We start from the raw sequence: 25,209 nt of genomic DNA, 5'->3' as shown, positions 1-25,209 counted from the left end.
AAACAAAAAGAAACTAATTTTCTACACGCTAAAATAAACTAAAAAGGGGATTTTTACAAATTAGTTGAATCCAGAGCCAAAAACACGAATTAAAAAAATATAAGATTAATGTTTTGCTTAAAAAGGAGAACTTTCAACAGACTAGATGAGTTAAAAAAGGGTATTTTTTTAAAAAGTAATTAATTTTCCAATTTAATATTTTAATTTTTTATCAAATGGTTGTATTTTCTACCAAAATATCTGAACTTTCATTCAAACAATTGAATTTTCGATGAAAAAAGATCAATTTTTAACCAAAAATAGAAAAGTACAATTTTCAGTTTAAAAAATTGATTTCCAATAAAAAAAATGCCCAATAAAATAGTTAAATATCCATTAAATCCCCCGATGTAAAACTACTTTTACAAATGCATAAGTAATTATTAATTTTATATTAAATTAAAAAAAAAAATTATGTACGCTCTCAAAAAAATTCCCTGATTTAAGAGAAAAAAAATCCCTGACAATTGAAGGGTCCGCGGTCTAAACCTGTTAACTGACATTTTTTTCGAAATTGTTGTATTTTCTTAAACATCAATACTGCAAAAAAAAGGGTCTTTCTTCAACGTGTAAAATTTCTGAAATGTCAGTTAACAGGTTTAGACCTCAGACACTTCAATTCCACGTTTTCCACGTGAGTAGACACCCTGAAAATAGTGTAATCGCTAAAAAAAAAAGGGTCAGTCAGTGTCAATACTACAAAAAAAAGGTCAGTCCTTATCAATACTGCAAAAAAAATGGTCAATCAGTATCAATACTGTCATGGTAAACCTATTTCTTTTCAAAAAATGAATTCATCATCACTTTTTCGTACACTCAATCCCTCAAATCGACTGCCAAAATTTAACTGCCAGCTTCAAAAGTCTGATAAACCTAAGAAAATGAAAAACTTTCACAAAAATCTCACCTCCTGTTGATTTCCTTGGCTCTCAGACGTCTGCTGCTGGCAGGATGTGTCAGTAGTATAAAGCAGAAGCTGCTGATCACCTAGGCCGATCTGTGCATGAGGCGGTGGAGGCGGATGTCCAGCGAATGAGTAATAAAGATGATCCATCTGAGGGGCCGGTGGACCCGCAGCAACTGGTGCATGATGATGTGCTGCGGCTGGTGCTGCATAATAGTGGGTCGGGGGTGGCGGAGGCAGAGATTGCAGGGGCGGGGGAGGACCTGCCGATGGGCTGGTTGCGCCTGTGCCATTGCTATTGGTTCCGGAACCATTCCCGCTACCACTCGATGTGTTTTGAGAGTTGCTAGTTGCGTACATGTACTGAGCTCCAGTAGCATTTGCTCCTGTGTAATACGGCTCATACTACACAAACATAAACAATTTTTATGTTATTTTCGTTGCGAGTACATTCCTTTTCTGATGCGAGCCGTCGTTTTCAGACTTTTTTTAATTCAAAAATTGCTATTTACATGCAGTGGTGGCGCCGAGGCCTGACGGCACCTGGCGCCACCAAGGTACCTTTTTTTTTAAAGGCTTGGCGACGCCAAGCTTTACATTTTCTACACAAAGAGGTGAATTTTCAAAATAATAATGTCCAAACAAACAGTTTCATTAGCGAGTGTCTAGCGTGCCTTTGAAACAAATTCAAGACTTTTCTAGGTTTTCCAGGACACAAAAAAACAATAGAAAATATGTCAAAGTTTGTAATTTTTTCAAACTGAACAACAATTTAATGACATTTTGTCAATCCAAATCATTTTTGCTGTTAATATAATCAAGGTGAGTACACTACCGTGCGTGACGACCTTTTTAAAATCAGAATTGGTTCAAATTTGATTGAGCTGCCGAATTTAAATGATCAAATTTTAAACAAAAAATATTAAAATATCAATATAATTAAAACAAAATTAAAACAAAAAAGATTAAACTTAAAACAAAAACGAAATAATTGCATTTTTAAGAAGACAATTTTAATTCTTAACAACAAAGATGAATTTTAAATCCAAAAGGACGAATATCATGTCCAAATAGACCAATGTTTAAGTAAACAGATGAATTTTCAACCAAAAACTATAACTTTTTAACAAACGACTTGAATGCTCTAATTAAAAAAATTAACTTGTAACCAAATAGTCGTATTTTGGAACAAATATATTAAACCTCAAGCAGAAATATTTAAATTTTCAACATAAAGGTGAATTCTCAACGAAAAATTAAGTAATTGATATTTCATAAGAAAAAAAAAATAGATAAATTTTTAACAAAATAGTTTAATTTTCAACCTCAGAAGATAAATTCTTCTCCAAAATGACGAATTTTATACCAAAAACAGAGAAATTTTGGAGTACATATGTTTACAAATAAATAGTTGAATTTTTATTCAAAAAAGAATTTTCAACAAAAAGATGAATTCTGAACATAAAATTAAATAATTGATATTTCAGAAGCAAAAAATGTCAACAAAATAGATAAATTAAAAAAAAAAATTGATAAAACTAGTAGAATTTCCAATAGAAAAAAACTATGATCAATGATCTATGATCAATGATCTATGATGAATTTTAAATCCAACAGAACGAATTTTGTGTCCAAATAGACGGATGTTCAACAAAACTGTTGAATATTCAACAAAAAAGGATAACTTAAACAAAATACTTAAAATTTCTAATTATAAAAATAAATTTTTAACCAAATCTTCGTATTTTCGAACAAAAAATATTAAACTTCAACCAAAAACATTTGAATATTCAACAAAAATATGAATTCTCAGAAAAAATTAAATAATACTTCAGAAAAAAATGTCTTTTTAACTATTTCTCAGAAAAAATTAAATAATTAATACTTCAGAAAAAAATGTCTTTTTAACTAACTACTTAAATTTTCGAATTAAAATTTCAATAAAATATTTGAATTTTTAACCAAATAGTTTAACTTTCAACCTATGAAGATGAATTCTTCAAAATAACGAATTTTATTTTTTTTAAATAATTCTCTATCAAAAAAGGACACATTTTTAATAAAATAAATATTTTCAAATAAATAGTCGAACTTTCAACCAAAAAGGCTGACTTTTTAACAAATTATTTGAGTTTTATAATTTAAAAAATGAATTTATAAACAAACCGTTGTTTTTTGGAGAACAAAAATGAAACTTTAACCAAAAACAGTTGAATTAGGAAAAACAATTAAATTAAAAAATTAAAAAATCAAAAAAATAAATAAAGTTTCAGCTAGAGTTGAATTTTCATCAAATGTTTCAATTTTGAACCAAATCGTTGAATATTCAATCAAAAAGTTTAATTTTCAGCTTACAAAGATGAATTATTCTCCAAAATGATGAGTTTTAACAACAACAACAACAACAAAATGCAATTTTTTAATGAAATATCTACATTTTTAAATGAGTAGTTGAATTTTCAACCAAAAAGGATGGCTTTTTAGCAAAATACTTAAATTTTCTGATTACAAAAATTAATTTATTACCAAACAGTCGTATTTTGGAACAAAAAATATGAAACTTCAACCAAAAACAGTTGTACTTTCAACAAAAAGATGAATTCTCAACAAAAAAAATTAAATAATTGATATATCAGAAGAAAAATTCAACAAAATAGTTAAATTTTTAACCAAATAGTTTAACTTTCAAACTACTTTCTTCTCAAAATGACGAATTTTAGCCCAAAAAAATAATTTTCTACTAAAAAGGACAAATTTTTAATAAAATAAATATATATTCAAATTAATAGTTTAATTTTCAATCAACAAGGATGACTTTTCAGCATAATACTTCAATTTTCTTATTAAAAAAATTTATTTATAACCAAATAGTCATATTTTGTAACGAAAAAAATATTAAACTTCAACCAAAAACAGTTAAACTTTCAAGAATAGATGAATTCTCCCTCTCCAAAAAAAAAAAAATAATAATAACAATCGATAAATTTTGAACGAAATAGTTTAATTTTCTACCAAATTGTTGACTTTTTAAGTCAAGAATATGAATTCCCTACGAAATAGTAGAAGTTTTAACATAAAAGTTTATTTAAAATAAAATAGTTGAATTTTCAACTATAATTGAATCCTAAATTAAAAAATTGACTTTTCAACCACAAATTTCATTTTTAACCAAAAAGGATAAATTTCTAACAAAGAGGATAAAATTTATACCAAAAAGATGAATTTTCAACAAAATACATGAAGTTTAAACCCTAAAATTTGAACTTTCAACTGAAAAGGATAAATTTTTAACCAAATAGTAGTTTTAGTTTTTAGATAATAAATATAACTTTTTAAAAATATAGCTGTATAAAAAAAATTAAATTTTCAATCACATAGCAACCAACTAACGTAGTTTATGGAAAATACCCCCAGGCCGTTTTTTTCGGGATTACACCACTATTTACATGACAAAAAACTAGGATGTTTAAGCTTGAAAATTAAAAAAAAAGTTCAGCTTTCAAAAAGGCACAAAAATAAAAATATTCCAATTTTTGCAACAACAAAGTAGCTGGATTTCAAACGGATTGAGTTGAACTTTCAGATGTCAAGTTTAACGGATTGTTTTTGATTTTTATTTTGCTATTTGCAATCATGATTAGCGAGATGAGTTTCTTATCAGAAATTTTCAAAATTAAAACTTTCATACCTTAAAAAGTACCCGAACCTAAAAAATAACGTTTAATTCATCAATTTCTATAAATTTCAAAACATTTCACAGGAACTAAGGGATTTTAATTATTTGAATATAATTGCAAATATTTCTAGTAATATTCGGAATAAAGAATTTTCTAAAATTTTTAGATTGAGGGATTTCAAAGATTTAAAAATATTTTCAAATATTTTAAAGTATTTAAAAGGATTCCAAAGGATTAAACAATTTCTAGGGTATTTTCAAAGATTCCAAGATATTTTTAAAAGCTTAATAAAATTTCAAGAGATTTATAAAAAAAAATGCAAAGGATTTTAAATATTTTAAAATATTTTTAAGGATTCCAAGGATTTTATATGAGATAAACCAATTTTGAAGGAATTTCCAGGGATTTTAATGATGTTCACAGATTTAAAACAATTGCATCAGTTTTTAAAGAATTTCCTGGTTTATTGGAATATTTTGAATTTATTTTACAGGATCGATTTATGAATATTTTATAAGATTGCAAAGGATTTTCAATAAATTTCAAGATTTCGAAGGGATTTCAAAGGATTTAAATTATTTTAAGGTATTTTAAAAGATACAAAAAAATTAAAGACCTTTACAAAACTCTGAAGGATTTAACCAAAATTTTCTAAAGATTTGAAATATTTTAGAGTTATTTTAAGTATTACAAAGATTTTTCAAGTGATTTACATTTGTTGAGGATTTCCAACGATTTTAATTATGTTAAGGTTTTTAAAAAAAACTTGCATTCCTTTTTAAAGAATTTACTGGGTTTTCGAGAGATTCTGAAAGATTTTATAGGACCTATAGGGTTTAAGGATATTTAAAAATATTCCAAGGGATTTTATTTATTTTAATTTTAATGGATTACAAAGAATTTAGCGTCAATACTTGAGGAATTTCAAAATATTTTAAAGATTTAGGGCCATTTAAAAAAGTTCCAATGAAAAAATTTTCAAGAGTTTTATAAAATTTCAAGGGACTTCCAAAAAAAAATCGAAGGATTTGAAATATTTTTGGGTATTTTAAAAGATTTCAAAAAATTAAAAATTGAGGATATTTAAAAAGATTGCAAAGAATTTAACATAAATTATAATAATATTAAGGGATTTCAAGGGACTTTAAAGATTTTAGAGTATTTCCAAAGATTCCAAGGAATTTTCAATAAATTCCAAGAATTTGAAGGAATTTTTAAAGATTTGAAAGATTTTAGGGTATTTCAAAAGATTCTAAGCATGTTTCAAAAGTTTTACCAAATTTAAAGCGATTTATCAAAAAATTGCAAACTAATTTTAATATTTTAGAGTATGATAAAGGATTCAAAGAATTCTTCAAGACATTAAAAAAGTTTCAAGGAATTTCCCAGGATTTTAATGAAGTTCCGGGATTTAAAAAAATTGAATCCACTTTCAAAGAATTTTCTAGTATTTCGGAAGATTTTGAAGGATCTTATAGAAACTTTCAAACTTTACGTTATTTTTAAAGATTCGACAGGATTTTATAATATTTTAATAACATTTTTAACCATTTATCTACAAGAACTGTGGAATTTAGTAGGCTATTTGAAAAGATTCCAAGAAATCTTCAATAAACTTAAGAATGTGAAGGAATTTCGAAGGGTTTTAGGATATTTTAAAAGATTCTTTTTAAGGCATTTTCAATTTTTTAAATTTAATTTTTAATTTTAAGGGATTCACCAAAATATTTTATAGACATTTAAAGATTGTGGGGTAATTCAAGAGATTTCAAGGAATTTTCAAAATCTTAAAAAAATTTCAAGATACTTTCAAGATTTGAGATTTTCAAATATTTTAGGGTACTTTAGAGGATTATAAGGAATTTTTAATATATATCAAGAATTTTAAGGGATTTCAAAGAATTTCAGGGTATTTGAAAAGATTCCACGAAATCTTCAATAAACTTGAGAATGTGAAGGAATTTCGAAGGGTTTTAGGGTATTTTAAAAGATTCTTTTTAAGATATTTTGAATTTTTAATTTACATTTAAATTTTAAGAGATAAACCCAGATATTTTATAGTCATATAGAGATTGTAGGACATTTCAAAAGATTTCAAGGAAAGTTCAAAATCTTAAAAAAATTTCAAGATACTTTCAAGATTTGAGGAGATATTCAAATATTTTAGGGTATTTTAGAGGATTCTAAGGAATTTTTAATAGATTAAAAAAATTCCAAGAGATGTCAAAGGATTTTAGGGTATTTTAAAAGATTCCAAGAAATCTTCCATAAAAACTTAAGAATTTGAAGTGAATTTGGAGGGTTTTAGGGTATTTTAAAAGATTCCTTTGAAGGCATTTTTTATTTTTCAATTCAATTTTTAATTTTAAGAGATGCACCAATATATTTTATAGGCATTTAAAGATTTTAGGGTATTTTAAAAGATTTCAAGGAATGTTTAAAATCTTCAAAAAATTTCAAGATAGTTCCAAGATTTGAGGAGATTTTCAAATATTTTAGAGTATTTTAGAGGATTCTAAGGAATTTATAACAGATTAAAAAAATTCCAAGGGATGTCAAAGGATTTTAGGGTATTTGAAAAGATTCCAAGAAATCTTCAATAACCTTAAGAATTTGAATTTCGAAGGATTTTAGGGTATTTTAAAACATTCTTTTTGAGACACTTTTAATTTTAATTTAATTTTTTATTTTAAGGGATGCAACCAAAATATTTTATAGGCATTTAAAGATTTTAGGGTATTTTAAAAGATTTCAAGGAATGTTTAAAATCTTTCAAAAATGTCAAGATACTTCCAAGATTTGAAAGATTATAGGAGATTTTCAAATATTTTAGGGTATTTTAGAGAATTCTAAGGAATTTTTCATAGATTAAAAAAATTCCAAGGGATTTCAAAGGATTTTAGGGTATCTGAAAAGATTCCAAGAAATCTTCAATGAACTTAAGAATTTGAATGAATTTGGAAGGGTTTTTAGGGCATTTTAAAAGATTCTTCTTATGGCATTTTTAATTTTTTTAATTTTAAGCGATTCGCCAAAATATTTTATAGACATTTAAAGATTTTAGGGTATTTCAAAATATTCCGAGGAATTTCCAAAATCTTAAACAAATGTCAAGATACTTCCAAGATTTCAATTAATTTGATGGAATATAGGATACTTTACAAGTTTTCAATTAATTTTCAAAAAGATTTGAAAGATTTGAGGGTATTTTAGAGGATTTTTTAATAGATTAAAAAAATTCCAAGGGATGTCAAAGGATTTTAGGGTATTTGAAAAGATTCTTTTTGAGGCATTTTTAATTTTAGTTTAATTTTTAATTTTAAAGGATTCACCAAAATATTTTTTGGAACTTAAAGATTTTAGGGTATTTTAAAAGATTCCAAGGAATGTTGAAAATCTTTAAAAAATTCAATATACTTTCAAAGATTTCAAATAATTTGATAAATTTTGGGATAATTTAAAAATTTCTAATACATTTTTAATAGATTTGAAAGGTTTTAGGAGATTTTCAAATATTTCAAAGGATTTAAAAAGATTACAACGGATTAAAAAATATGTATATATATATGTATAATATGTATATATGTATATGTATATACATATGTATAATATGTATATATATATGTTTGGGTATTTTAGAGGACTCTACGAAATTGTCAAGTGATTTATAAAATTTTTTAAAAGGATTTGATGGAATTTTAATGGATTTTAAAGAATTTATCCACAAGAATTAAGGGATTTAAATGGATTTGAAAGACTTAAGGTTATTTTGAAAGATTCCAAAGAATTTTGAGTAGATTTCAAGAATTTCAAGGGATTTCAGATATTTTTGGGTATTTGAAAATATTCCCAGGAACCTTGAAGAGCTTAACAAAATTACAAGATATTTCCACAAAATTTTATAGATATTAGGATTTTAATTGATTTCCAAGAATTTATATACAATAATTAAGAGATTTCGAAGGATATAAAAGATTTCAGGGTATTTTAAACGATGCCAATGCATTTTCCAGGGCTTAAAAAATGTAAAGATACTTTCCAGGACTCTACAAGAAATTTTTAAGAGATTTGAAAATTTTTAAGAAATTTAAAAAGATTTTAAGGAATTATAAAAAAATGACATGCGATTTTAAAGAATTTCGGAAGATTTGAAAGAATTTAATAATATCTTAATGTATCAGGCTATTTTAAAATAGTCCACGGGATTTTAAACGATTTTATCCAATTACCGAGGATTTTAATGATTTTAAAAGCTCTCAAGGCATTTCAATCAATTTTTAGGATTTCAGGAAATATCAGATTTCATGTCATTTCAAGGAGTTTTCAATGAAATTCATTAGATTTATATAAAATTTCAAGATACATCAAAAGGAATTTTATAAGATTTAAGACGAAAGCTTTTTTTATAGCTGTAGTAGTAGAAAAATGTAATTTGTTCGTTTCAATTAAAAAGTTTAATGTCTAAATTCAGTTTTATGAGCAAATTTACATTTTTCTAAAAAAAAAATAAATATTTTTTACTTATAATTTTACCTTTTATATTTTTACTGCAAAAAAGATCAAATACAAAAAAATAAAAATTCGTAGACCAAACATCTGAAAATTCAACTCCATTTCAAACGGTATATTTTAGAAGCAGGGTGACGTTCAAATCAACATTATTAGACTGCGTTTTTAACTGTAAAATTAATGTGCAAAACTGACTTTTCTAGTAATTATTTCAAGATGTGTGTTGTACAATTGTAATGCTTCCAATAATTAAAAGAGTAAAAATACTTACTCTTTTGAACTTTTCGTAAATAGTGATTGCATGTATATATAATGTAAAACATTCAGTAAAGTTTAGATCCTTTATTTGGCAAATGTTCTTCACAAATCGGAATGAAAAAACGAATAAAATAATTGCATTGAGTTATTTAAAAAAAATAACTTTCCAAGCGAAATTGAATAAAAATTTAGAAGATTTTGCCAAATAAAAGTTTTTAAAAACTCCATAAGGGCTATGGATTAAATACTCATGACATAGTTTTACCAAATCATTAAAATTATTTTTTAAACATCCCAAAAATTTTCCTCAAAATATTTTTTACAGAGAATTATTTATTCGATTGTAGAAAAGCCTTTTGTAATTAATGGATAACCCTTAAGGCAAAGACATTAAAATACCATTATCTACTAATGCATAAAAAAAGCATGAAAATTTAAAATTGAAAAATTTCTTTTACAACATTAATTTTCAAAATATTCCGTTTTTAGCCCGCTAATAAACTAACTTACTTTAAATACGTATATTTTTTAAAAATATTATTCGAAAAAAGATCAAATTTAAATTAAAAAACATGAATAAATAATGTTATTTTTAAATTGCCAACAATTAAATATTTCCTGTAACAGTAAGCGTGAACAATTAAATAAAAAAATATATTTTTATTCTATCTATAACATCGTGAAAAACAATGCAATATTTACAATTTCATACACTGCATCAAAGATCCATTTCAGCACTGTAACCTTATTTCCATTTTCAAAATCCTTAACTAACTTTTTGAAATCAGAGAGGCAGATAAAGTTGGCAATTTTCAATGAACATCAAAAAATATTTTTTTCCATTTCTTTTTGACAACTATTAAAAAAAAATTCTTAAAGTTTCTACATTTTTTTATCTAATTCAGATATTCCAATTTTCTGTTGAGATTATAATTTTTTATAAAAAGTAGATTTTAACAAAAAATCCAAACTTATACTTTTACTTAATTTTTTGTAAATAAAAAAACGAAAGGTAAAAAAATGTTATGATGAAAGTTTGACTTATTAAAATTTAGGAAAACTAAAGGTTGGGTTTTCCATAAAATCTTCTCAAGTTTTCAAAATGCAAAAAAAAAATAAAAATTAGAGATTATCTGGAGTTTCACCTTTTTCGTTTATTCCTATAATTTTTTTTAAGTTTCTACTTATTGAATAGTAATCTAAAAAAGATAAATTTCCAATAAAAATAGAATTGTTAAATTTTTAATTTAAAACGTTAAATTTTCACCAAAATGGTAAATTTGTAACTAAAATGAAGAATCATTATCTGAATTAATTAACATTTCAACCAAAAAGATGAATTTTCAACAACAAAAAATACGATTTTTCAAAAAAGTAGACGGGTTCTCAACTTTATACTTTAATTTTGCATTACAAAACAGGTCAATTTTTAACCTAAAAAAATTTCCAAACAAAGTGATTATTTTTTAAATAAAAACATAAGTTTTTAAATAAGAAGATTAATTTTCTACCAAGAAGAATATTTTTCAACAAAAAAGACAGCTTCTGAAAAAAACATGAATTTATAATTTAAAAAAAATCAATTTTCAAAAAAATAATCAAGTTTTCAGTTAAAAAAATTAAGTTTCCACAAGAAAAACATCAAATTTTCAAACTAAAATAATCAGTTCAATTGGAATAGTTGAATTTTAAACCAAGCAGATAATTTTTTAACTAAAATGATGAATATTTAAACAGAATACTTTACGTTTCAATTTAAAAAAATTATTTTTTAAACAAAAAGATTGATTTTATATAAAAAATGTCATTTTTAACTCAACTGATAAATTTTTAACTGGAACAGTTTAAGCATTCCAAAAGAATTCCCCGGGCTTGAAAAAAACCTTAAAATTTCCAGGTTTTCCAGACACAAAAAATCCCTGAAAAAATATCAGAATTCTAACAGTGAATTGGAATATCTGAAATATATAAAAAAAAACTATAAAGTTAAAAAAACAAACATTTACTTGAAAAAAAAGTTTGAGCTAATATCCTCCAAAAAACACTTAACTTAAAGAAAATTAATCAAAATAATTAATTAACGATACTCAAAAACAACTAAAGAAATGCAATTAAATTAAAATTAGAAAAAAAAATACAAATTTCATTTTTGAATAATTAAAAATGAATTTGTAAAGTTTTTATTATTTTACATATAATTTCTCAATTCCCCTTTCTGATTTCAAATGAATTCGCAAAGGAACCTTACACCCGACAGATTTTTTAAAATTAATTCTCCTCCCAGAAATAGGTAATGACCAAACTTTTAATATTGTAAAGTAATAATCCAGCAAATAACAATCTAACTCCTGGTTAGATCAGGCGATAGCATTCCGAGTTCGTAACCAGAAAATCTAGGTTCGATTCTTGCTGTCGGTTTTTTTTGTTGCAATTTTTTGTATTCGAAGTTTTTTTATTGCAATTGAGTATTGCATATAATTAATTCAAGCTAAAATATTTTCAAAAATTTTATTCATATGGAAAAAAATACCTATCAAGATTGCTACAAAGTTTCAAAATTCTCCGACTTTCTCTAAATTTTTGCTAAAAAAAATTTATTTTCCTTGACCGTTCTACATTTTTCTTTTATATACAAAAAGTATAATACAATGCGATAAAAATTTGGTTTCTAAATTATTTTTAAAAACTTTTAGTGCCAACAGTCACAAATGAGTTTTCAACCAAATAATTTAATTTTAAACCAGGGATAAATGTTCGATCAAAATTATTCTAAAGAAAAAGTGTAATGGTTGATATTTTCACCAAAAAATATTTTCAAACCAAAAGAAAATTGGATAAAAAAGTCAAATTTTTAACAAAACACATGAATTTTAAGCTAAAAAATATAAGCTTTTAATTAAAAATACAGGACTTGCATTTTCAGAAACAAAAATTATTTTTAACCCAGTAAAACAGGTTTTTAACCAAAAAGGTGAATTTTCAACAAAGAATATTAATTTTCTATTAAACAATATAAATTGTCCACAAAAATGAAACAACGAAATTTCCAGTTAAAAAATTAAATTTCAAATAAAATAATGAATGTACAACCCAAATGATTAATTTTCTACCGACAAAGACAAATTTTTAACAAATTACGTGAATTTTCAGCTGAAAATATAAATTTTCAACCAAAAACTGAAGTCACTTTGTCAGTTACAAAAATAAATTATTTAAACAAAATAAAAACGAAATTTCAACCAAAGAAAATAATTTTTATTATAAAATAGAATAGTTAATTTTCTATTTAAAAATATAAATTTCCAACAAAAGAAATCAAACAAAAAAACCATTTTTAAACAAAACAAAACTAATTTTTAACGAATAATAGAAAAGTCTAAATTTCCATCAAAAAAGATGAATTGTTTACAAAAAAAGCAATAGCAAAATTTTCAGTTATAGAAAGGAATTTCTAACTAAAATAATGGATCTGCAATCTAAAAAATTATTTTTTAATCCAATATAGTGGAATTTGCAACCCACAAGATTAATTTTATACCAAGAAAGACCAATTTTCAACAAAATACATGATTTTTCAACAAAAAAGATCAATTTTCAGCTAGAAAAATAGACACATTAAGCTTGGAATTTGGGAAATAAATTTTTAACTAGAAAAAAAAAACGAATTTTTCACAAAAAAGTTAAATTTTCAACTAGCAAAATTAATCTTCTTATAAGAAAATAAACATAAATTTTCAACAAGATAGTTACATTTTCACAAAATATTTGAATTTTAACCAGTCCTGAATTTTGATGAAAAATAATAAATTCTCAAAAAAAAAGTGTAATAGTTATAATTTCCATCAAAAATATTTTAATTTCCGACACAAAAATTTGTTATTTAAAATTTTTAAACATGAAAGTTTTATCAATTGATAAAGAAAAAAAATCTCGTTCAAAATGTTGAATTTTTAAATTAAAAAAAAAAAATGTCTGCAAATTTTTGGATTTTTAACCCAAAAATACGAGTTATCAATGAAATAAAATTAATTTAAAAACGAAACAAAATAATTTTGCAAGGAAAAATAGTTGAAAAAATTGATTTTCTACTATAAGAAAAATATTTCAAAAAAATTAATCAAATAGTTCCATTTTAAACCCAAAGATGAATTTTCCTATCAAGAAAGTAAAATTTTCAACAAAATAAAAGAATTTTCATATAGAAAACAAAATTTTAACTGAATAAAATAATTTTTTAATTAAATGAGTGAATTTTCGAACCAGATTAAATTTTTATAAAAAATTTGTTATTTAGAATTTTTAAACAAGAAAGTTGTTAATAAAGAAAAAAAATCTCGTTTAAAATGTTGAATTTTTAAACAAAAAAAGAATTTCCTGCAAATGTTTGGATTTTTAACCCAAAAATAGGAATTTCCTATCAAATTAATTGAATTTATAATCCAAACATACAATTTCTCAATCAAACCAAATAAGTTAAAAACGAAAGAAAATAATTTTTCAAGGAAAAATAATAGTTGAAAAAATTCATTTTCTACAATAAGAAAAATCTTAAAAAATAAATAAATAAATTGTTAACCAAATAGTTCCATTTTAAACCCAAAGATGAATTTTCATACCAAAAAAGTAGAATTTTCAGAAAAAAATGAATTCTTAACCAAAAAGTTGAACTTTCAACTGAAAAGATTAACTTTCTACTAAAAAAAAAAAAAAAAAAAAAAAAAAAAAAAAAAAAAAAAAAAAAAAAAAAAAAAAAAAAAAAAAAAAAAAATGTTTCAACAAAATGCATTATTTTTCAATTAAAAAATATCAATTTTTAGTTATAAAAATAAAGTTTAATGTCATAAAAAAAAGTTGGTTTTACAAATAAAATAAATTTTTAACAAATAATAGAATTTTCAATCAAACAGGTAAATTTTCAAACAATAGGATTAAATTTCAATAAAAAAACATTTCATCCAAATAGAATTTTCAATTAAAAAAAATATCAATTTTCAGCTGGAAATATAGAACAGTTAAATTTTCATTAAAAAAAAAACGAATTTTCTATAGTATATTTAAATATTTAACAAAAGAAATAAACTAAACAAAACTTTAAAAAAATAGTTCAATTTTTCACAAAAAAAAAACAACTTTTTGTAAATAAAATGATAAACCATCAACCAAAATAATCAATTTTTAACAAAGTAGTTCCAATTTCAACTAAATAATTTAATTTTCAACAAAAAAGATGAATTCTCAACGAAAAATGTAATAGTTGATATTTCAAGCAAAAAATATTTTTATTTTAAACGAAAAACAGTTCAGTTCGACAAAAAAGAAAATACGAATCTTCAACAAAATAGTTGAATCCTCAAACTAAACATATTAATTGTATATCAAACGATTGTGCTTTTTAACCAAACAAATAACAATTTCTACCAAAATAGATCTTTTTTCAAACCAAAAAGACGAATTTTTCAACAAAAGAGTTAACTTTTAAAACAAAGTGGAAAAAACTTTTTAATATATACTTTTTTTTAATTTACAACAAAATAATAAAATGACATTTAACTTTAGTTTATAAAAAACTTCCTGAGATGATTACCTGAGAATGGTTTTTTAACATGAGTTAAATTTATAATCAAGAAGATTAATTTTCTAGCAAAAAGAACGAATTTTCGATAAATAACTATTAATTTTCAACCAAAACTAGAATAATTACATTTTCAGTCAAAATAATTGATTTCAAACTAAAAAACTAACTTTTAACAAAGTAGTTAAATGCACTAATATAAAACTACTTTTACAAATAAAGAATCATTTTTATTCAATTTTATATCTAAATTAAAAAAAAATTAAGCCCGTCTTCCAAAAGAATTCCTTGTCTTAAAAAAAAAATAGCTTCAAATTTCCAGGTTTTCCAGGTACAAAAAATTCTCTGAAAGAATATCAGAATTCTAACAGTAAAATAGAATATCTGAATTATATAAAATATTTTAAAATATAATATATAAAATATAAAAATAACTTTTTATTAATTTGTTTGAATTTACAACAAAATAATCTAATTAAATTCAACTTCAGTTTATAAAAAAACTCCCTGATTTCCTGACTTCCTGAAACATTTATTTTATCCTCATTATATTATTTTAATTTTAATCTCATCTGAAAATAATAATAATAATAATCAATTGACTGAAGACAAAATAAGGATTTTCTAGACGCAAAAAAAAACTTTTCTTACATTAAAGATTTTAAAAATAAATTTTCTCATATGAAAAAAAAGTTAGCAATCAATATGTCAGCTTGATTTAAATAAATTGAACAGCCAATTGCAATAAAAAAAAAATTAACAATAAATGTTGGCAGCAGGATTCGATCCCGGACTTTCTGCTTACAATCTCGAGCGGCAACCGCCTGATCTACAACCTTCACAATTTTAATAATTGCCTATTACCTGGAGGATAATGAATCGGAAAATAATCCCGATTCCCTTGTCAGTCCTTGTAACTGTAAAAATTTCAATATATATAACGAAAAAAAAAGAAACCAATAACGCAAATTCATGGCAAGAAAAAATAAGGTAGGTGCTTTTGAGCATGCGACAGCAACAGTTCATGCGGTAAATATGAGCCGACACAGAGAAAATATGCTCAAATTGCAGTGCATGCTGCTACTAAAAAAAATTAGAAAAAAAACGAAAAAAAAAAAAAAAAAGTAGACGCCATAGACCAATGTACCTTTAGACCTCAATACTGTATAGCGTCGAGAAGAACGTAAGTAGGCATTTGCTGAGGGTTGTGTAGAAACGCCGGTGGTATTGCTTCCCCCATAAGACCGTTTGTCTGTCAAACCGCAACCGACACTCCATTACATTTAGTAAAATTCCAAAATTTTTTAATTACGACAGAAAACTTTACCCCGCCACGGTGTGTGGCTGAACCAAGTTTTAATTAAAGTTCTAGATTAATGGGATTTTTTAACTATGATAAAATCAGACACTTCAGAGGCCTCAAAATGCTAAAAAAAATAATCTGAAATCAGGGGAAATGGGATGATTTTTGACGAAAATAGGAAAATAAATGGTTTTAAATCGCCCTAATGTAGGTATCATATTCCGGAAATTCAGGGACTCGAACGAAATTAAGAGGGATTTTTTTTATATTTGTAATATATTTCGATAATTAGGCTACGCAAACATAATGTCAAAATTATGTAACAATTATATTTTATACAGAAAAGAACGAATTATTTTATAGTATTTTTTCATACTCAACATAGTTTTTAGGGAAATTATATATCGAATTTACAGAAATAATAGACAAATATCAGAAAATGCCCCTTAATTTTATTTAGACCTCTGTGGAAATTTCAAGTATTGCATTTTCAAGCAAAAAATATTACTGTTCTTTCAAAAGAGATGAATGATACAAAAAACAAGAATTTTCATTAAAATTTAGGTTAAAAACATTTTAATTAGATTCTCAAAAAAAGACGAATTTAAAAAAAAAAGTTAAATTTTCAACTTTTTTAATTAAATTAATTAATTTAATTTTTAATTTTTTTTTAAGTTTAATCTTTTTTCTTACATTTTTAAGTATGAATTCTCAACCAGGAAAGATGATTTTTTAAAAAATTACTTTTTTTTTTTTAAGCAAAAGATGAATTTTCGACGAGATGATTATTTTTAAAAACAAAATAGTTAAATTTTCCGCAAAATAATTTATTGTCAACGAAATAGTAGGATTTTCAACAATATAGTTGAGTTTTCAATCAAGAAATATTAATGTATAGAATTCCTGAAAATAAAACCAAGAATACAACAAAACAAATTTGAACAACCAACATAAAATGCACCTATTTTTTTTTTAAGATTAATATTTTATCAAAAGCGATTAATTTTTTAAGCAAAGGAGACGAATTTTAATCAAAAAGTTGAATTTTAAACCAAATAGTTGAATTTTCAAGCCAAAAATATGATCCTTAAGAAATTATAAATCTTTAACTGGAATATTTGAATTAAAAAAAAAAATTAATAATTTTCCACCAAAAAAGACCATTTAAAAAAATGCATTCTCAACGAAACAGTGTAATACTGAACTAAAAAAGACAATTTTTCAAACAAATAGTTGAATTTTGAAATAAAAAAGACAAATTTTCAACCAATTAGTTGATTTTTGAACTAAAAAACATAAATTTCAACCAAAAATATAATAGTTAAATTTTCACCAAAAACTATTAATTTTCAATTCAAAAATACGATTTTTCAATAAGGTACATGAATTCCCAACTAAATAGTTTCATTTTAACGAAGAAAAATCAGTTTTCACTCAGAAATGTAAGTCAAATTTATAGTTAAAAAAATTTTTTCCACATAAGAAAAATTTTTTCAACCAAATCGATTAATTTTCTACCAAAAAATATGAATGGAAGAATCTTTAACTGAAAGAATGAATATTTAAAACGGATATTTAAATTTTTAACAGAAAACATGACTTTTTTTTTTTAGCAAAAGATGAATTTTCGACAAGAGATGATTTTTTTTAAACAAAATAATTTAATTGTTAAGCAAATAGAAGGATTTTCAACGAAATAGTTGAATTTTCAACCAAAAAAGATTAATGTATAGAATTCCTGAATATAAAAACCAAGAATCCAACAAAAAAATGTGGACAACAACCATAAAATGCACCTATTATTTTTTATAGGAAATACCTTCTTTGGAACGAACACTAAAAGACTAATTTTATTTTTGAAACGCCGTATCTCGGAAGTATTCAAGTAAAATTTAAAGTTAAAAGATCAAAAACTTGAAAAGTTATGAATTTTTGAGTGAAAGAAATCATTTTAAAATTTTTTTTCCTAAAAGGATTTTTTTAACTTCCAATACCGTCGGCACAGCACACGTTTGAATACCCTTGGGTATATAACACCCAGTATGCTCTTAATGTAATTTTACGAAATTTTGCCCTTTAAGGGTTGAAAAAAGGTTAATTTTCAATCATATAGTCAAGTTTTTAAAGCAAATAGATTAATTTTTTAGAAGTCAGTTGAATTATCGACTGAAAAGGATGAATTCTCAACCAGGAAAGATCATGATTTTCGACGAGATGATATTTAAAAAACAAAATAATTAAATTTTCAACAAAAGAATTTAATTTTCAATCAAATAGTAGGATTTTCAAACAAAATAGTTGAATATTCAACCAAGAAAGATTAATGTCTGAATTCCTGAAAATAAAACCAAGAATTCAGAAAAAACATTTGGACAACCAACCTCAAATGCACCTATTTCTTAACTAAGAAATATAAATTTCAACCAAAAATATAATAGTTAAATTTTTACCTGAAAAAAGTTAATTTTCCACCAAAAATGATTAATTTTCATTTTAAAAAAATACGAATTTTCAATAAGGTACATTAATTCTCAACGAATTAGTTGAGTTTTACACTAAAAAAAGGTCCATTTTCAACCAATTCGTTGATTTTTGAACGAAAAAATATATAATTTTTAATCAAAAATATAATAGTTAAATGTTCACCTGAAAAAAATAATTTTCCACCAAAAAACTATTAACTTTCAATTAAAAAATACGAATTTTAAAAAAGCTACATGAATTCTCAAGCAAATAGTTTAATTTTAACTAAGAAAAATCAGTTTTTACCCAGAAATGGAAGTCAAATTTATAGTTTAAAGAAACTATTTTTTCACCTGAAAAACAAAAAACTAGTTTTCAACCAAAGCGATTAATTTTCCACAAAAAAATTATGAATCTTAAACATAAATAGATGAATTTTCAACAAAAAGAATGAATATTTAAAAAGGATCTTCAAATTTTTAACAGAAAACATAACTTTTTTTTAGAAAAAGATGTATTTTCGACAAGAGATGATTTTTTTTTTAAACAAACTAGTTAAATTTTCAACAAAAGAATTTAACCCTCAAACGGTACACTCCAAACCCAACATACGTAAACGGTACACTGCTGCGAATTGGTTTGTTTTTCCAATGTTAATATTATTTATTTAATATATTGAATATGTAATGAACAACTAGCATATATCACACATATTTAATATACGTGGGGATAATCCGCTGCAGCTATGTTTGCGAAAATGCCAACAAAATGAAAAAACTTCGCGTGCGAATTCGCACCAGTGTACGATTTGAGGGTTATTCTCAACCAAATAGTTGAATTTTCAAGCCAAAAAGATTATCCTTTAGAAATGAGTTGAAAAAAATTACTTTTTTTTTTAACTTTTAACTTTTTTTTCACCAAATAGTAGGATTTTTTACCAAAAGATATGAATTCTATATCAAAAATATGATAGTAAACTTTGCACTTAAAAATAATTTAATTTTAACTAAAATGGAAGTTAAATTTTCACTTCAAAAAATTCTTTTTTAACAAGAATAAAAAATTGATTGGTTACATTTTCTGATGAAAAAATAAATTTTGAAAAAAAAGTTTTTTAAGCTCATAGTTATTTAAAAAAAAAAGAATTCTCAACGAAAAATGTAATAGTTGATATTTCAACTAAAAAGTATTTTAATTTTAACTAAAAAACAGTTGAATTCGACAAAATAGATGAATCATCGTCCAAAACAGAGAGATAAATTTTTAAACCGAAAAAGCGAATTTTTTTACAACAAAAATTGAATTTTCAATTAAGAAGATTAATTTTCTACCAAAAAATACGAACGTTCAAATTATAAAAACGTTTATTTTTTACTACATTAGAGTTAAATTTTCAATTTAAAAAATTGGTTTAAAAAAAAAGTTTAAAAAAAATAGTTCTTTCATTAAAAAATGTTAATTTTCTACAAAAAAGACATATTTCCACAAAATAAATGAATTTTTACCAAGTATTTGAATTTTTACCAACAAATAAGAATTCGTAACAAAAAAAGACGAATTTTCGAAAAAATACTTGAGTTTTCAACCCAAAAAGACGTTTTTTCAATGAAAATTATGTATCTTCAGCTGGAATGGTTAAATTTTCAAAAAATGATTTATTTTTTTACAACAGCACAGTTCCATTTTTAGTTAACAAAATTAGTTTTCATGCAAAACGAAGTTTTTAAGAAAAAAAAAAAACGATTTTAACCCAAAAGATGCATTTTCTAAAAAATAGTTGAATTTCTAATCCAACAAAACGTTTTTGCAAAGAAAGAATTGAATTTTTAACCTAAAACGACGAATTATCTTTTAAAAAAAATAAAAAAAGAACACAAAAAACAGTTGAATTCTCAACAAAAACGTTAATTGATAAATATTAAACCAAATTAATAAATCCTCAGCTGTAATCGTTAAATTTTTAGTTAAAAAAAAAACTTTTAACTAAAAAGAAAACAAATTTACAACAAAATAGTTAAATTTTCGATCTAAACAAAAAAAATGAATTTTTAACAAAATATTTCAAATTTCCAAAAACCCATTTACTTTTTTACAACGATACAGTTACATTTTTTGTTTAAAAAAATATATATTTTTCAATAAAAAAAAAGTTTTTAAGAAAATAGTTATTTCAACAAAGAAGATTAATATTCTACAAAAAAATATGAATTCGTGACGAAAAACAAAACAACGAAATTTCACAAAAACAGTGGAATTTTCGACCCAAACATACATTTTTTCAACGAAAGAATTGAACTTTTAAGATAAAACGACGAATTATATAAAAAAATAAAAGAAAAAAAAACAGTTGTATTCTCAAAAAGAAAAAAAAATCGTTAATTGATGAATATCAAACCAAATTAATGAATCCTCTAGCTAGAATCGTTAAATTTTCAGTTCAAAAAATTAGCTTTTAACTAAAAAGAAAACAAATTTACAACAAAATAGTTAAATTTTCAATCTAACGGGATGAATTTTCACCAAAAAAATCGTTGAATTTTCAACCCAAACATACGTTTTCTCAACAAATGATTAAATTTTCTATCTAAAGGGATGAATTTTCAACTAAAATTATAAATCTTCAACAAAATGAATTTTCAGTGAAAAAATTAATTCGTAACGAAAAAAGACGAGTTTTCAAGAATGATTCAAAAAAGAGTTCTTTCAACCAAGAACATAAATTTTCATCTAAAATTATGAATTTTCAACAAAATAAATTAATTTTTAACAAAGTATTTGAATTTTCTACCAAAAATATGAAGTCTTAACGAAAAAAGACGAGTTTTTCAAAAAATAGTCGAATCTTCAACCAAAAAATATTTCAATTGACTTTTTAGAAAATTTCAGCTGAAATAATTAAATATTCTGTTGAAAAAAAAAATTTTACCAAAAGGAAAATGAATTTACAAGAAAAATAGTTAAATTTTCAACAAAAATTAAGAATCTTCAACAAAATTAATTCATTTTTCAAAGAATAGTTCAACTTTCAACTAAGTAGTTAAATTTTCAATGAAAAAAATTAATTCATCACGAAAAAGACGAATTTTCAAAAAATCATTGACTTCTTTACAACATTACAATTCCACTTTCAGTTAAAAAAATTAGTTTTCAAAAAACAGAAAAATAAATTTTTCAAGAAACTAGTTATTTCAACCAAGAAGATAAATTTTCAACTAAAATTAAGAATCTGAAACAAAATAAATGAATTTTTAACAAAACAGTTAAACTTGTAAACAAATACTAATTTTCAAACAATCATTTATATTTTTACAACATTACAATACATTTTCAGTTAAAAAAATTTCAAAATAAAAGTCTTCAAGAAAATAGTTATTTCAACCAAGTAGATGAATGTTCAACTAAAATTATGAATATTCAACAAAATAAATTGACTTTTTACAAAACAGGTAAACTTTCAACCAAGTATTTCAATTTTCTACCAAAAAAGATGAATTTTTGACGAAAAGGACGAATTTTCCAAAAAATAGTCGAATCTTCAACCAAGAAATATCTCAATTGAATTTTCAGAAAATTTCAGCAAAAACAATTTTAACCAAATTTTAACCAAAAAGAAACCGAATTTACAAGAAAAATAGTTAAATTTTCAACAACAATTATAAGTTTAACAAAGTAAATTATTTTTTAACCAAATAGTTCAACTTTCAACCAAGTATTAATTTTCAAAAAATCATTTTCTTTTTTACAACATTACAGTTACATTATCAATTTAAAAAAATTACAAAAAAAAGTTTTCAAGAAAATAGTTATTTCAACCAAGAAAATGAATCTTCAACAAAATAAATGAATTTTTAATAAAACAGTTCAACTTTGAACCAAGTATTAATTTTCAAAAAACCATTTACTTTTTTACAACATTACAGTTGCATTTTCAGTTAAAAAAATTATCAAACAAAAAAAAAACTTTTCAAGAAAATAGTTATTTCAACCAAGAAGATGAATCTTAAACTAAAATTATGAATCTTCAACAAAATAAATTAATTTTTAACAAAATAGTTCGACTTTCAACCAAGTATTAATTTTCAAAAAATCATTTACTTTTTTACAACATTACAGTTATATTTTCAGTTAAAAAAATTATTAAAAAAAAACTTTTCAAGAAAATAGTTATTTCAACAAAGAAGATGAATTTTCAACAAAAATTATGAATCTTCAACGAAATAAATGGATTTAAAATAGTTAAATTTTCAACACAAATTATGAGTCTTCAACAAAATTAAATAATTTTTAACAAAATAATTCAATTTTCAACCAAGAAGTTGAATTTCCAATGAAAAAATTAATTCATGACGAAAAAAAGCAAGTTTTCAAAAAACAAAAAAAAGAGTTTTTTAAGAAAATAGTTATTTCAACAAAGATGAATTTGCAACTAAAATTATGAATCTTCGACAAAATAAATTAATTTTTAACAAAATAGTTCAACTTTCAACAAAGTATTAATTTTCAAAAAATCATTTACTTTTTTACAACATTATAGTTGCATTTTCAGTTAAAAAAATTATCAAACAAAAAAAACTTTTCAAGAAAATAGTTATTTCAACCAAGAAGATGAATTTTCAACTGAAATTATGAATCTTCAACAAAATAAATGGATTTAAAATAGTTAAATTTTCAACAAAAATTATGAGTCTTCAACAAAATTAAATAATTTTTGACAAAATAATTCAATTTTCAACCAAGAAGTTGAATTTCCAATGAAAAAATTAATCCATAACGAAAAAAGACGAGTTTTCAAAAAACAAAAAGTTTTCAAGAAAATAGTTATTTCAACCAAGATGAATTTTCAACTAAAATTATGAATCTTGAAACAAATAAATGAATTTTTAATAAAATAGTTCAATTCAAAAAAAGTAATTGAATTTTCTACCAAAAAGATGGAATTCTTAATGAAAAAAAAAACAACAAATTTTCCAAAAAAAAGTCGAATCTTCAACCAAGAAATGTCTCAATTAACTTAAGAAAATTGCAGCTGAAATAATTAAATCTACAGTTAAAAAAATAAATTTTTAACCCAAAAAGAAGAAAAATTTAAAACAAAATAGTTAAATTTTCCACAAAAATCATAAACCTACAACACAATAAATTATTTTTTAACAAAATAGTTAAACTTTCAACCAAGTATTTAAAATTTATCCCAAAAAGATGAATTTTAACGAAAGAAAAGAAATTTTCCAAAAAATATCTCCATTGAATTTTCAACCTAAAAAAAAAAATGAATCTTGTTTTCATTACGTTCTATTAATTCAGTTTCGCATTCAAGCGAAAAAAATGAGAAATTGGGGTAATTTATCAAAAAGAAGAAAGAGGGAAAGAAGGAATTCTTTCAAAAAAAAAGGGGTAAAGGAGGGGGATATTACCATAAAAAATGAAAAAAATACAATCAACCTTAAACTGTAATTTAAACTTGGTTCAGCACCTGAGAACACGCGTTTATAAACAAACAAAAAGAAGTAGGAAAACCCCAACGATAACCACGTTTGTGATGCCTCAAAATACCATTTTTCGATTATTTAAAAACGGGGGATTGTATCGTCGAGTGAGGAAACTTACCGGCATTGGTGAATACTGATACTGTTGCGGCATGTATAAGGATGGCGCTGGACACGGATACATGACCGGAGCAAATGTCTGATGGCTTGTAGTCGCTTGTGGCCCTGAGGAGCAGATTTTCCGTTCTACACTTTTTATTTTATTATTCAAGCTGCATTTGTTTTTTTTTTGTTTTTTTTTTTTTTTTAAATCAAGATTAACTTGAAATATCAGTTTTCGAGAGCTGAAATATGTTCAGGGTGGCCAAAATAATGGTTAAAAAAATCCATTTCCAGAAAGTTACAGTGCACCCTCATATATTTTTTTCTTAATCGAGATTTTTGGTGATTTCGAAATGAAAAAAGGTTTTTAAGAATGCTGAAACTTTACAAGTAAATAAAAAATTTGTTATAGAGAATCCTAGGAAAATAAAAAATTATTTTTTATCATAGAAAAGTGAAAACAGATTTCAAAACATTCCAAATTATTTTCTACAATTTTGAAACAGAATTCGAAAATTTCAAAGACAAATTTTTAAAAGTGTAACATTATAAAATTTTTTTACAAAATATTCGTTTATTCCAGAGATTAAATCATTGTTTTTGTAGTTTCTAGGGAAATTTTTCATTTAAATATATTAATTTGAAGAAAAAATTGAAAAATATTTCCAAAATTGTTGAAAAAGAGAAAAAAAATTGTAGGATAAATTTGAAAAAATTTGGTTCAGTTTTGCAGATTTCAAACAAAAGAATTACTAGCTTTTTAAGAATTTTGAAAGGATAAACACATTTTTTTTAATACCTGAGAAAATGGAAAATTAATTTTGTTTTGAAAAATGTGTTTTAAGAGAATATTTAAAAAGATTTTAAAGCGTTTCAAACAAATATTAAAATAGTTG

At 23.7% G+C, this 25,209-nt stretch overlaps 1 protein-coding gene across 2 annotated transcripts in view; it reads right to left on the bottom strand.

Moving 5' to 3' along the window:
• Positions 1-25,209, bottom strand: part of LOC117182153 (uncharacterized protein PB18E9.04c-like) — a 78,248-nt gene that overhangs the window by 10,670 nt on the left and 42,369 nt on the right. For both annotated transcript variants that reach the window (XM_033375203.1, XM_033375204.1), the window contains 2 exons: positions 24,333-24,436; positions 947-1,348 (listed from right to left, as the gene is read on the bottom strand). In XM_033375203.1, coding sequence (XP_033231094.1) covers positions 947-1,348; positions 24,333-24,436 — 506 coding nt within the window. The remainder of the gene's footprint in view (positions 1-946; positions 1,349-24,332; positions 24,437-25,209) is intronic.

Source organism: Belonocnema kinseyi, chromosome 10, assembly GCF_010883055.1.
Source record: "Belonocnema kinseyi isolate 2016_QV_RU_SX_M_011 chromosome 10, B_treatae_v1, whole genome shotgun sequence".
In the NCBI taxonomy this organism is placed as follows: Eukaryota; Metazoa; Arthropoda; class Insecta; order Hymenoptera; family Cynipidae; genus Belonocnema; species Belonocnema kinseyi.
The sequence above is the reverse complement of the archived record's forward strand: the minus strand, read 5'-3'. Positions and strand labels throughout refer to the sequence as shown.